The sequence below is a fragment of the Malurus melanocephalus genome, unplaced genomic scaffold (assembly GCF_030028575.1).
Source record: "Malurus melanocephalus ecotype Western Australia unplaced genomic scaffold, MMel_1.1 scaffold_721, whole genome shotgun sequence".
Lineage (NCBI taxonomy): Eukaryota > Metazoa > Chordata > Aves > Passeriformes > Maluridae > Malurus > Malurus melanocephalus.
In genome coordinates, this window is record NW_026623953.1 from 146,770 (window position 1) to 165,252 (window position 18,483).

Sequence of the window (18,483 nt, forward strand, 5' to 3'; positions counted from 1 at the left end):
GATGGTGTTTATTTTCTGAGTGTAGAACTCTTTAAAAAAAACAAAAGCAAACTTTGAAATGGCCATAAACCAGGTACACAACTTACCAGTCATCTCTTGCAATCTTGGCCTCACTGAACAGGCATTCCAGTGAAACAGTAAACAATCAGACTATTTACTGAAAACTAAGGAGTGTATTTCACCTTGTGGAGCCCATCTTAAAGTTTACAGCTGCATCTAGCTCTTCTGAAGTGTAAGGACTTCTCTGAAAAGCTTGTGAGCAATTTATTGCCACCAGAGGATTATCAGATTAAACAAAACAGAGCAATCAATGAGCTGGAGCTCTACCTTACTCTGAAATACAACACACAGAGTTTGATGCCTCCTAATACTAAAGGGGTGACATTTCAATCCAGTTAGATTTCTGTATAACACTTTCCTTAAAACTTTGTCAATCTTAAACTTGCGGATTTGAAAATGAAAATCTTTTTCTATGAAAATAATGATTACAACCTGACATTAACAGTTTTAAGAACATAATAATACCCTACAGAATTTTAGAAAAAAGGTAGGAAAGTAATGCCATGCATAGATACAATAAGCTGCTGCTAGATTGATCCACAAACAAGRGTTCCCAGGTTGGTCTGCCAGGATTTCTGTGTTAGGTGAAATAAGGAAGAGATGCTACAAAGCCTCAAGGAAYATTTGCATGGTAACTCTGCCTACAGCAGCACAGCCTTCTCCCAATAAACCTAATTGTTTCCTATAGGTATCCTACTGATGTGAGTAAGTAACACCTGATGAATGTGTCCCWCAACCTTTATAACCAGTTTACACCTTAGTTGCACAATATGATTAAAATGTTACAAAATACCAACAGGAGTGGCCTGTAATAGGACATGCTCAAACATGGYTTGCATGGGAGGACCTCAAAATCACTGTACTTTCAAGAGCAAAGCAATAAATATTTTAATCAAGAGCAACTTYTTATTTTAAGTTTAGAATATTCTACCAAAGGCTATGTTAGTATATTACAAATTTGAGAATGAACTGATTACAGAGATGAAAGAGTGAATTATCAGACTATAATTCAAAATAAATTTTCTAGTCTTGAAACTTCATGAATCTTAAAAATGGMCAGGGAACTGCTAGATTTTGCATAAATGAATCCCAATAAGAGAAAATATTTTGAAAGAGAAGGATGAAAATCAAGCATTTTAAAAAGAGTCTAGTAAATCTTAGAAATAACCTACATGAAAGTAAACTCAAAGAAATATAACTAGACAGTGCCTGAGACACAAGATACTTCTTTTCTTTTTTACCTTGACAAACTTATGGTAAGTGATTGTACTAAGGGCTCACATAAGCCATGAGCTTGRTAAAGTAGGAAAAAAACCCGAAAAGTCTGTGAAGGCGTCCTGACTGCAGAAAAGAAATTCTTGTTTGTTCTATTGCTATTTCAATTGTCAGAAATAATTCATAGTCATTTCACAAACCAACACCCATCAAAATCTCTTCCAATTACAGAGTAAACATTTACAAACAAACATCTGAYTTAAATATTAGTACAGATGATTTACATTTGAATCAGCTAACTTCTGACCTACTAATCATGCTGAATTTCCCTTTTGATTTTGAAGCATCTCTTAGTTATCAACGTGACTATTATAGTAATAATTCATAGTTRCCATTTTAAGACTGATATACAATAAGACAGTCATAGCTACAATTTAAAACTCTCAAWTGAACAGTATCATCATTAGTAACTTAACCACAGTATCTCTTACATCCTGCCACTTTCTTGGAGCACTATTTCAGCTACACAGCATTACTCTGATTGAAATACCGATTTAATTAATTCCCCAACCGGGAAACCAGAACAATCATTCATCCTTATCTGCATGATCCACAGGAATTAGTTCTGGTTGTTACTTTGTGCTCCTGAAGAAACTCATACAAACCAACACAACTGACAATTCCTTGAAGAGACCTAAACTCAGATAACCTTCACTTAYTTCAGAGGAAGTGCTGAAGAAGTCTTTATGTATTGTCTGTGATGATACAAACTTGCTCCATTAGCAACTCTTAAAAACCATTTTCACAGCTAAAATTACCTCACCAATTAACAATTTCCACCCTTGTGCTTTATATGCAATATTATATATTTTATATATTCTATTTTAAAAGCTATTATTTGCTTCTATTCCTTTTTTAACACTTCCCATACATACTTCTACATACTTTGGATTTTAAAATTTTCAGTGCTGACTCAGGAAGATCCACAAATTAAACTAAGACAGCTGGAGAGAGTACTCGTCTGTTTTTCACCTCCCATCTCTCTGACATAAGCCTCAGCTTCTGCTGGAAGGATGGCTCAAGTGTTCTTGAAACTCTTCCATCCATTAAGAGAAATCAAACTAGTGGTGTTCTGCCTTAATATCTGGGTTTGGGATAAGGTCCTTGAAGAGGTACCATCACCCACCCCAATTTCATCAAAACCTGCTTGYCCATCAGTTTAGTGACTATCTTTTCATCTAATTCCTGAACAAATTACATTTAAGTAGCATGGCAGCACCATATTTTAAATTATTTACAAATCAACAGGGAGGAGAGCTGTAAGCCTAAAGCCATTTGAACCTTCTTACCTTCATTTTTGTCAGCATCCAACAAATTCTGAAACTCTGTATGAAATATCTCCAGGTGTTTTTCGATAAGTACTTGCTCACATTTTCGTGCTAACTCATCTTGTGTGCTCTCATGGAGGTACACCTGAACTCTACGCTGCTCCTCAAGAAGACGAGCTTCAGCCTACAGAACACAGAGATAAACATGAAACTTGCGTGGAAGGCAGAACATGAATCCAACAGCAGAAAACAGATGACTGTTTTGTAAATCCATCTAGAAAACAACAACAACAAGCAAACGTCTCTCTTGTTTGGTGTTATGGATGACCTACTTAAGAAGTTATTTTTCTGGGAATCATACATTTGGAATTGATGTTTATGCAGACAAAAATATTGTATACTGTTTAAATGGTGGGGGAGAATCACAGCAAGACTGTTTTCCTGTTGCTTCTGAGTAAGAAGTTTGCAGATGGAAATCTGCTGTCAGTAAGAGAGAAAGCTGCTGACATGAGATGCTGGCAGTTTTAGAATCAGCAAGCTCTCCAGATACAGTGAGTGGTAGCTCTGTTTAAGACAAACATGAATTATTTCATGGCTCCACAAAAATAAAAGGCAGGAAACTAAAATCTAATACTATGCTCATGACAAATTTGACTATTCTCATCTACATTCTTACACAGAGAAACTTCCCAATAAACTACAATTGTTTAAATTATGYTAGCATTTAATCTGGCATACAAAAYGCTACATATGCAGATCTTCCTGGCAAACTAAAATTTTAAATGTCACTCAAGGAATAAAACTTATGCCAAGATGTAAAACTGAAATTGTTTACAYAACAATTACCTCTATTTTGTTTGCAAAAGTGTTAAGGATTCGCATTATAAACCATTCGTAACTGCAATAGATTATTAGGGATAAAGTGTGCATGTCCTCSTCAGCCCAAGTTATTTAAATTAAAAATGTCACCAAGAAAATTAAACTAGGTTAATTTGTTTTCCTAATATGCCAAATATCAGGTAAGCATGACAGATCATATTCCAGACAATAAAAAAGGACCAGTTACACTGCAAATGCACTGCATCATATGTAGATGCCTTTAAATAATYTCAGCCACTGTTGGCTTCACTCATTCTGGAACAATTTTGCTCTTAGCTCTTGTGAAATGGTCCTGGATTACTGTCTCCTAGAGCTAAACCAGTASTGATCAAAATATAGGAAATTAAATCAGCAGTTTGAGAGGGGATATAAGCTCCAGYTCCAGAGTACTTGCCAGTAAGGAGTAACAATCAACTTCCTTACTGACAGCAAATAGCAGCAAATCTTTCTTAAGAACATTGGAAACTGGAATCAGACTAGTAGGACTACTTATCCTGTATTTAACCAATTCTGTATTTCTGTAGTTCAGGAAATTCTGCTGCTTCTAAAGCTGCTTCTTAAAATATCCTTAGACCTTTGCTTTTAATGTTAACAGTCAACTCCCACTCTGAGCTCTTTCATGAAAAGAAATATTTACCCTGACTTCATGTTTCCTTATCATCTCACTTTTTTGTGTTCCTGTAACTCCATTTTTAAGTTACATTTCAGAAACAGGGGAAAAATAATTAGTTCACAAAACAGTATCTTCACTCATTTCAACTATAAACATTAAAAGTTCAGTTTGAGACTATATGTCAAGGGACAGTCTTAAGAAATACTGACCTTTTTCCCTATAGCACATCAGGCTATGCCAGCTTTACTCATGAGTTCTGGCCTGAGAAGAAAAATTCACAATCCTTCTAAACTCAGTAAGTCTGCCTATATAACTACACACACAAATCCTAGTTCTAGTTAAAATTTCACTGAGTATTCTACAAGACACTACCACAATTCTACAGTAACATGGTAAGACTGATGCTATGCTGGTGTGCACTAGGGTACTCCAAGGTTTATTTTGCAATGCTATTTATTGCCAGACAGAACTCAAAGTACAGTGAGAACTCAAAGTACAGTGTTTCAGTGCGAACATCAATTAAGTGTACTGACAGCAAATTACTCTGTTCACAGTTCATGCTTCCAACAGGTTACCTATAAGATCTTACAGCCATTAGTCTGGGAGGAGATGCCGAGAGTGCCCAAATGGCTTGTAGACATCTCTAATATATTAATTTGAGCAGAGACACAAGGCTACACACTTTCTTGCTGAATGTTTTCCCCGCTGTCTGCTAACTTTGTATGTGCTTTCAGTTTCAACATCAGCATCAAGCAAAGCAAGTTGCTCTTTCGTGGGATTTCTGAAGCCTTGAGGATTGTTTGGGGTACTARTAAGTTATTTCTACTTGCCAGTAATCGCTAGGTCTTGAAATAGCAATGACCTTCAGACAGCTTTTTACTGTCCTGTACCAAGGAAGTCTGGACGAGCCAGTCATTCAGGTTCTGAATGACTGAAATTYCCTTACTCTCTCTTTACACATATATTAGGATGAAAGTTAAAACAAGAACTTGAAAGAGAAGTAGCAAAAAACAACTACTTCAACAACAGAAAAGTAAACATGAGTTGGTCTGGTAATTACTGGACAACTACTAAAGGCACAATTCCTTTTACTGTGTTTTTCCTACGATTTCGCCTCCTACCTTTTTCTCTTTTTGGGWAATTCATTGATTTTAATGCAAAGAGTTAAGAAAGGATGTGTTCTACAGTAAAAAGCATTACACAAAAAATACTGCAGGGAGGGATGTGCATCTGCATATTACATACTCATAAAGCTCTCTTATTTTTTAACTAAGCTGAGGGGAATAAACAAGCAGCAATTCAAAAAGTGAAGGAATGTGCTGAGAAAAAATAATATAAAGCAGCACTTGTCCAAGAGGGAAGATGACCTATGTATTACCGGGTCAGTAAGACTGACCCAATAACCAGGCTAGAAATAGTCAATGTTTATCCTGATTGCTCTTAGTTGCCCTGTCTGGGATCCCCAAAACCAGAGAGTAGTTAAGAATTTAAATCTGGTCTCTGTTGATCAGAAGCACTGTGSAGGGGCTCATGACACGAAACTATTCTGAGAGAATTAAAGCTAATTAATACTGTATTTCCTCAGCCAGCTTGCTCAGGAAGGTAGTCCAATAAATGTGTCAACATACTGTTCCTTGTACAGGAATGGTAAACTTGTGATATTAAAGCAGAGTTACTGTTTTAGTGTCCTGAAGTATAACAAAGTCTGAATTTATTTTAACTTAATCTTCTGTTTTGCCTGTTCAGAAAGTTTCARTCTTCCACTGTACTCCCTGAAATGCAGCCAGGAGACAAACCTCACACCAGATAAACACAGAAGCAAATCACTACAGGGAAAAACAGCTAGCTGTTTCAGTAAAATAACCATCATTTTAAGAAACYGATAATAAAAGCCTAGAATTTATATTCCTTTACCTCTAAAAAAAAACAGTACCCAGTAAAACAAAAATCACAAATCATAGGAAGCAACTTACCTTTTTCATGTACTCTGTAACTGGGTTCTGTTGCAAGAATTCAGTACTTTCTCGTGTATAAAATCTCTCTGTGTCAGCAAGAAACTGAGATTCAAAGGATTCTTTATAGACAGTTAGTGTAGGTCCTTTTGCAAATGCATCATCTTCATTCAGCCCCAGCTCCACTACAGTAAAAAACCACAACCAAACAAAAAAAAAGACCAAGAAATGACAAAACTGTTTTTTACAAAGTGGTCTCCTGCAAATAAACAAGTATTCCTTCTAACTTAGATGAAAACAATCAATTGGAACTGTATCAGTACCATTTTTAGAAATGTATGTTGATTTTGCATTAAAAAAATTATCAGTACAAGACATTACTAGTGCAAACTACACTTTTAGATACATCTCTTAAATGTATTATAGGATTTGGAAAACTTCACTATCTCAAAAGCTACTTCAAATTCTCCTTTCATTTTTCCCCTCTTAAGAGTTCCAGATTATATGCTTTTATTTTTATTAATGAAACTGGTAAGCAATTTGGATAGCAATGCTCTCAATATCATGCAAAAAGGAAAAAGCAACCCCACTCTGCTTTGTAAATTACCATCCTTCCCCACTTCCAGATTTAGCTCCTTAATAGCTGATTTGTAAATGATGAACACTCTATCAGTTGCACTCTCAAGTTTTACAAATACATTATAATCAACTGTTGTACCAAGTGTCAGTACAAATGTGAAGTTAAACAATACATAACTGCATGTATGTTATTTAAAAAATGTAATCTTTACTGGACACCCAAGGAAGTGGGATGCTACTTCTGGGCTCTGATCGGGTACATAAATTTATTTATTTTTAAGAAAGTAATAGAATCTTAAGGAAATCACATTTACCATAGGATTGTACAACTCCACTGATCAGTCTTGTATTGATAGTTTCACCATTTCTTTCCTTTTCAATCAATTTCAACACTGCATTTGTTACCTTAGAAAACAGGAATTAGAAGTTAAGTCAAGCACAGAGAAAGCAGCTGGTAGATCAAACACCATATTTAATCAGCACTGTATTTCTATATTCAAGAAAAGTCAGGCCACTTGAGAATAACATTTAAGGAGATCTGAACATACGAAATTCCTAGAGAGTATGATATATCTTTAAGTTAAACAACGTAATTACAGTCTGATTAGTGGAAAGGTATATGTTGAAGCACTTGCTATTTTTTTCTTCAATTTCAAAAAAATCAAGCCTTCTAAACCTACCTTCTCTTTGTTTTATACTTGAAATACCAACAAACTTTGGAGTAAGAGCTGAACTAACCACCTGTTCTTTGGACAAATAATCTGCTGCAACTACTTCATCATGAAGTACTGGTAGGAAGTGAAATCAACATGTAGATGTACCTAAAAATTGTGATGGAATGCCTTGTTTTATATTGTGCTGATTCACTAACTTTAAACATTTCTGAATCTCCCAGGCACCAGTGTAAATGTAAAAATTCACAGTATAATCAGGAGAGACCAAAATCCCAGCCTCTCACTACCTGTTCTCTTCCCATCTTGACTCACAAACTTTAAGACATGACTGTCACCAGTCTTACCCCTGCCTAGCTTAGAAAGGGCTGAAGTTGCTGCTTCACTTGATTTCCTTTAGCTTTAAAAGAGCTAAGTCAAGGGTCCTCTCAGCAGAGAGGTAACAGAWCAGTCTTGGTGTCAAGGTTCAATCACACATACACAGGTCTATTCTTTTGTTCCTTTTTCTCCTACTGTCACAAAGGAGAAGCAGAAGCCTCCCTGTTATTTTCTGCGTCTGTTCCCCCCCCCCCCCCCCATATTTTGTTAAGCAGTTACTAACAATGTATGACATTAACCCTATAAAATAACACTATAATAATTTTAATATATTTATGTATATACCTGCTTATTTAATGGCCTGAATAAGCAGTCTCTCCAGGTCACCAAGGCAAGCTAAAAGCAAAAAAAGGGAGAAGAAAGATGGAATAAAGGAAMTATGTACATATACATGTAGGGTAACTCCCTTTAAGGAAAGCTGATGTAATATGCTAACTAATCAGAACTTCATAAATTATATTTTGGCACACACATTTCTCAAGCAATGAGATTGTTTCACACTAAAATTACAGCTTGCTTTACTACTAACTTTACTAAGTTGCTCCTTTTCCTGATGGGGATCCACTGCCAACTCTGAAAWCTAACAACGTCCAGAAGTTACTTTGTGAATATACTGCTTTTTTTTTGTTTGCAGTTTCCAGGCTGATACAGTCCCTTAGCACTAAGCTAGCAAAGTTAAGAGGAAGCAAACTAAGAATACCAACTGTTTTTCTAGAACATGCAGTTATTTCAGTAAAGCAGGAAAATAACACAGCACTTTACTAATGCTTCACTAGCAAGGATGGTAATTATTATTTAAAAAAAAAACCCCTCTTTTAGTTATCTGAGATACAGAACTTCTGTTAAAGTTCTAATCTTATTTATATTACTTTACATTAAAAAAAATCACATACCAATCTTTCAGAACTGTACCAAAATAACTTAACACTACCAACCAAATGTTGTCTGAATCTTAGCAGCTTGGATGTCAAAAAAAAATTTGTAGAGATGTATTCAAGTCATCAGAAAAAAGTATTATTTACTTCTTCATTTGGTGTTTGRAATGTTTGGCTGAATTTTAAGTGGGATGACAAGGCCACACTGAGGCACACAGGTAACAGTATAAGCAGCAAATATTCAGAAACAGACAACCCTCAACAGTCAACTACTAGAAGTCCCAAAATGTTCAAGGCAGATTGAACATCTCACCGGCTGTGACCCCTGCAATTTTTACAAACATTCTGGGGTAGGAGCAGGGAGAGGGGGAACAATGACACTTTGCCTACTTCTTCAAAACATCTATGAACTTCCTACAAGATTCAAGGAGCAATCTGCAAGATGATAATGCAAACATGGCAGAAGGAATGGACAAATAATTCACTTCAAAAAGCWACTTACTGAATAAATTTCATATATTCCTTTACGACCTTCATCGCACTCACGCCGAACCCAGTGTCGATTGAGGTAGGCACATATCCCATTCAATACTTTGCTTGAAAACCTGTAATCCTCCCACTGTTGAGTGTAGAATTTCAGCACACTCTCATCCATCAGATCTTCACCATCCTGAAATTACAAGTTTGCCAGTTGCTTGCAAGTTTGTTGTGCRATTTTAAGGCACAACCAAAATGTTTACGGGTACACAAACTGACTGTGTAATAAATCTATACCATGCAATGTATTTACAGGAAACATAGTGCTAACATACTTAGTTCTACATTAATACAGCATAAAGCCAGTATGAGATTTTTAAATTAAAAGGCTGGGAAAAAAAAACCACAGTACAGATAAAACTCCAGAAGACATTCCTGTCCCTCTTGATGCAAGACAACATCCAGTTCTATTAGCAGTTTATTTATTAAACTAAAACAAAGGCTACCATCAGGTATTTTCAACATGATAGGCACTCATTYTTTCAGCATTCCTAATATACTGGTTAATTGCTCGGAAAGTCYAGCCATTCTTGCTCAAGTACAGGACAGTTCAAGATAGCTTTTATAGAAGTAATGTTACTTCTATAAAACACCAGAATGTTGTTTTGATTTGAAGAGGATAAGCAGCTCACAGGTACAAATTTAGGGACTAATCTAGGTAAAGCCAACAAAACATTCTAATGGCTAATGGAGACAAAAACACATTTCAGGATCATTCAGTTTGCTTCCAGTGGCTGCAAACACCTCTAGATTTGCTGATACAGCTTTTCTCACTCCAGTTTTATGTCACTTACTACAAGTACAGATCGATCTCATACCCCATCTTACCTTAAGGAGATTTGTCAAGTAGTTCTTCAGAAATTCTTTTAGCCGTTTGTACAATTCCAAGCCAACAAACTGAGCACCTCCAGGTGTCTGGCCCTTTTTCGATTTAGAAGGAGGTACTCCAGCTCCCCGTGCTTGATTAGACTGATGTACACTGGTACAGTAGTTATAAACATGACTGACAGGAAAGTTAAGGAATACATTTGTACCAGTGCAAGGTATTAAAAATACAATGAAAAGCAATGTTAATTTCAATAAGCTATTATTCATACAACTGTGAATGACTKAAACATAATGTATTACAAGAAGCACTAGCCCACATCAAATCAAACCAAAGCTAAGAAAATTAAGTCATTTTCAGCAGCATTATCTGCAGTAGAATTGTGTCAGACTGCTGAGGGCACTGCAAGTACTGACCCCAACATTACATTTTATTTAATGCTTACTTWACAAGACCACCAAGAAAACAAAGCAGTGGAATTTACTGATAGGATTATTTCCAAGGTTTAAATGAAATTTATTTGATCTGTTATACCGGCCTTCTACAAATACATAAGCTTTCATTTGAACTGAAAAAGATTTCAACACTAGCCTCAAGCAATGTTCAGTAATTGAAAACACACAAAAATATTTCTGCATTCCTTCAAACACCATTCTCTGTAAAAGATATGGCCACATAAGACTGGCATGTGCAACCAACCTGTAAAGCAGGTTTGAGACACACACACATTTAAACGCACACCATAAGGTAAGATTCACTAAAACCCAGTTTTAGGCTACAAGTTAATCCCAAAATTTCAGTGCAAAATAAGAGTTATATGTTTCAATTAGAAGATTTCTAAGATGAGTCCAACCATTAATAYAGCACCACCAAGTCCACCACTAAATCATCTCCCTAATCACCATGTCTAAGGGTCYTTTAAATACCTTCAGAGACATTGATTCCACCACCTGGGCATATTATTCCAATGCAGGACAATGCTTACAGTGAAGAAATTTTTCCTAATATCTAATTTAAATCTCTTCTGATGCAATTTAGGGCCATTYCCTCTTGTCCTGTTGCTTATTACAGGGGAGAAAGGGCCGATCCTCACCCAGCTACAACCTCCTTTCAGGCAATTGCAGAGAGCAATGAGATCTCCCCTGAGCCGCCTTTTCTCCAGGCTAAACAACCCCAGCTCCCTCAGCTGCTCCTCAGATTCGTGCTCCAGACCCTTCACCAGCTCCAGGCATCTCAGTATCTTTTCTGTTGTCATGAGCCCAGAACCGAACACAGGATTTCAGATGTGGTCTCACCAGTGCTGAGTATAGCAGGACCATCACTTCCCTGGTCCTGCTGGCCACACAAYTGCTGCTCTAAGCCAGGATGCCATTGGCTTTCTTGGCCACCTGAGCACATCCTGGCTCATGTTCAGACAGCTGTCAACCAGCACCCCCATGAGGCATCTTTCCAGGCACTCTTCCCCCAACCTGCAGCACTGCCTGAAGCTGTTGTAGTTGAAGGGCAGGACCCAGCACTTCACCTTGTTGAACCTCATAGGGCTCAGCTCACTGGTCCCGCCCTCTTTGGATCCCCTGCTGAGCATTCTCACACTCCAGCGGATCAGCACTCTCACCCAACTCAGTGCGCTCTGTGAACTCGCCCAGGGTGCACTTGACCCCCTCGTCTCAGACCCYGCTGAAGATATTAAACAGAACTGGCTCCAGCACTGAGCCCTGGGGAAGAATGCTTGTGACTGGTGGCCTGTTTGCTGCCTGTGCTGCATGCACTGACATAGTTGCATTTTGGTTGGGCTATTGATCCCACTACCTTTCTGGGGGGGGGGCTAGAAGCCCTAATTCCTAAGTGACCAGACAATTCTGCGTTTCTAACACATCAGTGACCTTTTTTTCTTTGCTGCTGCATGGGTCTCCATCCCCTACCTCCACTGAGATGTCAGACKGAAGGACCTCGCTAGCACACCATCCCTCAAACATTGTCATGCTGCCCCTGATTTTATTCCTTTACYTTTTCAAATCTAGTTTAAAGCTGTCTCTAGAAGACCTGGTAACTCTGGTATCTGCAAAGATACTTCTCCCATTTTGACACAAGTGTACCCTGTCTGTCACCAGCAAACCTGGTGTCATATAAACCAACCCTGATCAAACAAAAAAATTCTGCCAGTGACACCAGGCTCAGAGCCAAGTACTGATTAGCCAGCTCTTCCTGTTTCTCCCCTCATCATTCCGCACAACTAGAAAGAGAAAGAAGAATACTTGTGCTTCTAATCTCTTAACCAGTCATCCCAAGTCCCTGAAGTGTCTCTTGATTACCTTTTGATTTCTTGTTGCAATTTCACTGCTGTCCACTGGAAAAATCTGAGAATTGTCCCAGGATAGGAACTTTGCTCTTTAAGCCAGGTGTCAGAGAGGCAGCAGATGACACTAGCAAGTGGCAGCAATTTTTTTTCTTCTTATATTAATACAGCTTGGAAGACTTGCTGTAACTGTAACATTTCAAGAACTCATTCTGTTTTCTGATCTAAAAAATCCAAATATTCTGAATTTTTCCAAAGTAATAAGTGGAAGCCACACTGCCCCAAACACTTAAAAAAAAGAAGGCATCCTTAAAGAAGCAGCATTCCACAAGCAAGAAGAATAAACYAGTTGGGTACCACCCAAACTGAACTTGATGAGAACTCAGATCTGACAAAAAAAATCACCCTAATGACTCACAGGGAAAACAATCAGCCAACAGCAATGAAGCTACTGAGCACTCACTTTTCTACTGACAGTCCAAGGACAGGCTTTTAAGTCACATCCCTTGTTAGAAAATCCAGAAGGTTTAGTTTGGTTTTTGTTTTAACACAAGTGGACCCAGCTTTAATCTAAATGCTAGCGCTAGACAGGTTTCCTTCACAGCACACCATGTATTAGGAAGTTAATACATTGCAGAGACTCGACTTTTTTTTCCTTCACAAAGTCCAGCACAATAAAATGGGAAGACATCAGCACAAATAAATACCAAGGGAATTATAAACCACAAACATATGATGCATTACACTCATTATAAACAGATTTGCTTCTAATAGTAAAGCTCAAGTAGAAAAATGTCTCAAAATATCGTTAGCTTCCTTGTAATTAATTTTATAAAAAACTTCATAGACAAATCACACCTTTAAACTGGGTTTAATGATCAGAGTATCCTGCATGCCACCAGGAGCAAGGCTCAGGGTCTTCAAGACAAACTGAAAAGAAAGCCTACCACAGTCTAAATTTAAATACTTGTTCAGAAAGTCATTGAGTTCTGTGCAAAGAAGTAATGCCCTCTGGCTAAGATTAACCCTTTCTGAAAATACACAGCATACATTTATTTCTTATCTGTTATCTCATCCAGGTGCCAAATAACTAAATCTSCCACAATGTAAACCAATAACATAAAGCCTTCATTTGTAATGAACTGAAGCCAACTGAACTTTTAATCAGCCTCTTATCTCTATCAGCCACTGATTTCCTCRACATTAATAATTTCTTCCAGCTCCCAGTCATTCATTTGCTTGTTCAAATTCCCTGGTGCTGTTGCTGCTTTTACCACRTACACTTGGATTTCAGAATTCCCTGTTCAAGTGAGGAATGCCACACATCGCAGTTACTGTCCTCTAGATACGCAACTTACTTTCCTTCCACAAACAAGAAAACAGGGTATATCTCAGTTTAATTTTAAAACAGATAATATAAACATTTCTCCTAAAATGTGTATGGAAAACCTGTCCATAATGATGTCCAACAAGGAATTTAGAGCTAATTCATAAACACCCAGTTGACACTCTTGCCTCCTTCTTCCCCTAACTCTCCTATCCCAAGTGTCTTTGAGCAAGCCTGAAAATATGAAGACTGTCCAGATGATGGGTAATTCTTGCAGTTTTGAGAGTACTGCCTGACAAAAAAATTCTATTAATTTCTATGACCACAACAGCCTTCAGAAAAATAAAAGGCCAAGGTTAGACATAAGCCTTTTCTTAACCCCATACATTTTACAACCAAACCCAGGATTCCTTGTAAACACTGAGACCCTGTGTGCATGTCTGACAGTAATCACCTCAGAGCTGCAAGAAAAATAATTCCAGTAATGCCTACCTTTACCTTTTATTCTGATTTGAGATTTGCTAGCTAAAGGATCCAAGACAGCACTTTTGAAGTGCTCTGGTTTCACTGTTCCATACAAGTCAAGCTGAAGATCGTTTGCCCATGCAGAAAGCAGTCTGCAAGTGTAACTCTTTGACATATCCTACATAAAAGCATGCTCTCTCACACTTTGTTTACAATCTGTGTCCCCATCTGCTAGAGCCAGGCACTGACAGAAAGACTGACACATTCAAAACAAAATCAGATTTGTGCTGCTTGCAATGAAGTATATGACAGTCCATCTGAGAATCACAAGGGGAATGCTATGAAAAGAATTCTTAGTTGCAGAAGCCAAAATAAATCCCTCAATGCTTTGTATGCTRGAAGCTATACACATATTCAAACAGCTACCAGAAAACATAGCTGGGGGCATATGCACAATTCTGCATAGCAATTTGCATACCATAACAAGCAGAAAAGTGAATTAATCCATAGAAAAATTTGAACCACAGTGAAGCTGTGCTGGTCCCCAAGCTTCAGGCTGATGAACTTCAGATTTGGCCCAGTAGACAAACCATCTACAGGAAGAACAGATCAATCCTCTCTAACCTCAACACMGTCCTTACAATGAAGGAGAAATTAAATTTACTCATTTAAATTATAATCTGAGGTAGAAAACTGCAAGGAAGTTTACAAAATAATTTACCGTTGTGCTGTTCAAGATGAAAAATCCTTTTCAGAACTTAATTCTCCTCCAAAAGTCTTCAAAACAAAAAACAGCCAAAGACAAATTAATTTTACCACCTCTGCCATCAATATAATTCCTGCTACTTTCGACAGCCTTGGATCARTTTCTAAAGGTGGGCAAAGGTAAAAAAAATCTGCACTGCCAGATTTAGGGCCTTGTATAAGATTACYTCCACTGAAGGAAATGATCCTAACATATAAYSCAACTGAGAGCTTACTTGCCACCTSGTTTYCAGTAGCATGGGAGCTCATGCAGGCAGTCAGTCATGTGGATTGGGGAAGCAACTGGCACTACAATGAACTGTTCTCCCCAAACCCCTTGATGAGCAGATCTGAACTTCTGTGTTCACACAGAGGAAGTGAAACAAGCTCTTTCAGCAGTATTGCATATATTTTTTGAGCAAATGCGCCAACAAAACACAAGCTTGAACATGCCATGGCCAATTCATCTACGCTCTGCCYTCAGAAAGTACCAGCATACTCTATACAGGTATTWGYTCYTCTGGGAGTAACTGTAAATCTAAGYTGTAYGAGAAATATTAACAGTTTTGYAACTYAACACACAACAAGAAAGCACTCAGACTTTACACTAATGAGTATAAATTACTCAGTTTAGCACAAGCYTTAAAGTAAACAGTTCTGCTGAGGTAATAACTGATTCACCTTTCACCAGCACAGCTGAGTCCGCACAGTTTTTCCATTTTGCTATGGAAAATTAACATAACTGGCAGAAGTTTGCGTGAAGAACAGATATGTAAAATTAAAGGAACTGAAAGGGAAGCAGAATTAACACAATGCAGCACAAAATGATAGTGCAGAGATGCCCGCAACAACAGAAGTTGAACAAGTCTCCAACCGCAATTTCTCTCTCATTACTTCTAGTCTGTTTATTATAAAGATCAGTTTTAGCCATAAATTTGGAATTTCAGAGACCCACAAGTTACAATTAACTCTGTGCTCAGTGCTCGACAGCTGGCCTACAGGACTAAGTTGAGATTAGTTCCACTTTTGTCAGAAATCTGTATTTTCCTAGATTACACCAAAGGTATGCGAGAACATCATATAGAGAGTTACTGAAAATATAATAGGAAAGTTGCTAGAGAAGATTATGAAAGCTTTGTATTACTGTAGAAMCACTTCTAATACAAACAATGCAGCTTATTATATTTACCAGAGAACAACCTTACATACTTTCTTCAATATTAAAGCCATTAAATTCCTGTTGAAATCCAGACAACTAGGCTGAATTATCCCAGRCATTAGAGAAAATGGAGATGCCTACATGACTTTAATGTTTCATARGTCAAACAGATGGAGGAATTTTRCATGAGCTTTTGAAATTACAAAGTTGACCAAAGAAATTACTTTTCACAAGCTTTGTGAGTAGCAGCAGTAAAACAAAAACCCCAGAAACCTTCATTCTTTTCAGGGAYGTATCAGCAAGAGATTTTATGTGTGTTCAGTTCATCATCTAGTAGGGAAGGGTTACCCCCATAAAGCAGTTCAGACAAAACAGACAAAATTAAGATCCTGTACTCAACCTTACACATTCACCGCTTGTGTTAAAGAACAAATGAAGTCTTAATTGATACATTTAAGTYTTTAAATTTGATACAACTGCACTGTTAAATCACCCCATTTTAGATAAACCATTTTAGTCAGGGAAGAACTAAGGCAGAGATTGAGGAGCTATTACAGCATCAGCCATGCAGCTGCTATGAAAATCCAAGCATAATTCTGCTCAAACACATTTCTACAAGTCTGAGATCAGAGACACTTTCAGCAAAAGCCATCTGAAGACTAACAGATAACTTCTTGTTTTCCTCTTCATGGCATAAACTCAAGAGCATCACAGAGAAGCACTGAGCTACATGGAAAACACAAAATTTCAAAGCCAAATGCATAAACAAAGTGCACAGTCTTTATGCTAGGGAGTGTAAGAACCTTTGTAACTGAGGTTGCTTTTAAATTTAGCTTTCTTTGCACTGACAGAGGTTGGTTTTGAACAGAATATTACTGGCTACTATAAAAAGCAAGTAGAACAGAAAGCAATCATTGAGGAAGAGYGCACAAAGAAATGATTGCACAAATATAAACATATTCTGCTCTTCTTTCAAACTGAAGATGCAATCTTTGTAAATACACACAAATGCATACAATTAYATGTACCTTTCCACACAAGACAAAGGGTATTATGTACCCCTCAAACATGTCAACAAATACATTTACTTCTACCTTCATGTTTCACATATGCACTAAATGGAACATGAGAAGTGCTATGAAATTGYAYATTGAATATAAACAGGACTAATACTAGCAGACAGAAGAGGCTGCATTGATGTMTCCAAAGTGACCTTAAACAATCTGACATTTAAATGAAAGGATGGCTTAGAGTGACAGAATCTTAAGAGAAAGAGGAACAGTGCCTGAGYTGTAAATAAGAGTGCATGCCCTAACACCTCAGTATCTTTTCTGTACAGAAGGAGCATAATAATCTGTTGTGAAAGAAAAAACAAGAACATACCATGCTGCCTGGCAACAACAGATTCATGTGATTAGAAAATAAAATATTTTCACAGTTTTATTATGCATCTGCTGATCTAAAACCATTCTAAAATACAGTAATTCAAGTRAAAGCCATAAGGATAAAGATTGCAATAGAAGCAACTACAAGAAACCTTGGCAAATGGATGCATGCGGGCTTCATGGTTTTGCTTGGTCCACATGCATTACYGGTGGTGAACCTACACACACGAAAAAAGGTTAAACATATTTATYCTTTCTATTTTATGAACAGACATTATCCTGAGTCTGTGGTATTTTTACCAGTGTATTTTTACGTGGCATTTTTAAAGTGTAAGCATACTACACTTTATTATTTAAGTTCAAAACGGTACTCTCCTATATCAATTGCTAATATCTGAGAAAAAAAAATCCCTTTTAGAAAATGATTACAGTAACCTTTTGTGATGTACAATTACTTACATTGGATCCACTGAATAATCAGTAGCTACCATTTTGTTCAAGTTAATAAACAAAATTGTATCACAGCAAGCAAGGATTTTTCATAAAATAATGAAACACGACAGAACAACCTTTACAAACTTCAAGCAATTATTTTGAAAATATTTACTAATGATGGCTAATAATGGAATAATGTAAGAAATGYATTTGTAAAATCCAATTTGCTTGTGTAAAACTTGAGTAAATCTTACGTCATAATAAATTCAGTCATTTTTTTCAAATTTCCACATAAGACCTATATGATAACGAAGCCAATCAACTACTCAAATGTGTTCTAGGAACCTGTTGAAATYAACAGTACAATTTTTATGTACACAACATTTGAAAGACTTTGAAAGCCAATCTGAACACTGTAATCTGGACATTGAAATTTATATCTTAGTTAAGCAACAATACCACACCTTTCCTGGTATTATAAATGCTTCTTATCAATGAAAACATTTTAAAAGATCCTCATGGAGCTATAAATCTTATCTGCTATAAATTAACAGCACTTGGAATCTATAATCTTTATAGATAGATAAATATCTATTTATTTATATCTATTTAATCTATGTATTTAGATATTTATATCTAAATACAGTCTTGTTTTTCTCAAATTTTCTTTACATATTAAACTTGGACAGAAAGATTAATCTGTTCTGTATAGGCATAAATTAACTACATTGCTTAAAAGAATCCCTAAAAATGCTTCTC

The 18,483-nt window shown here is 36.9% G+C and overlaps 1 protein-coding gene across 3 annotated transcripts in view; it reads right to left on the reverse strand.

Moving 5' to 3' along the window:
* The window catches only part of CUL1 (cullin 1), a 52,465-nt gene that overhangs the window by 14,704 nt on the left and 19,278 nt on the right, over positions 1–18,483 (reverse strand). For all 3 annotated transcript variants that reach the window (XM_057384567.1, XM_057384568.1, XM_057384569.1), the window contains exons 3-8: positions 9,916–10,090; positions 9,053–9,220; positions 7,961–8,011; positions 6,941–7,031; positions 6,069–6,232; positions 2,625–2,787 (exon numbers count right to left, since the gene is read on the reverse strand). In XM_057384567.1, the coding sequence (XP_057240550.1) occupies positions 2,625–2,787; positions 6,069–6,232; positions 6,941–7,031; positions 7,961–8,011; positions 9,053–9,220; positions 9,916–10,090 (812 nt within the window). The remainder of the gene's footprint in view (positions 1–2,624; positions 2,788–6,068; positions 6,233–6,940; positions 7,032–7,960; positions 8,012–9,052; positions 9,221–9,915; positions 10,091–18,483) is intronic.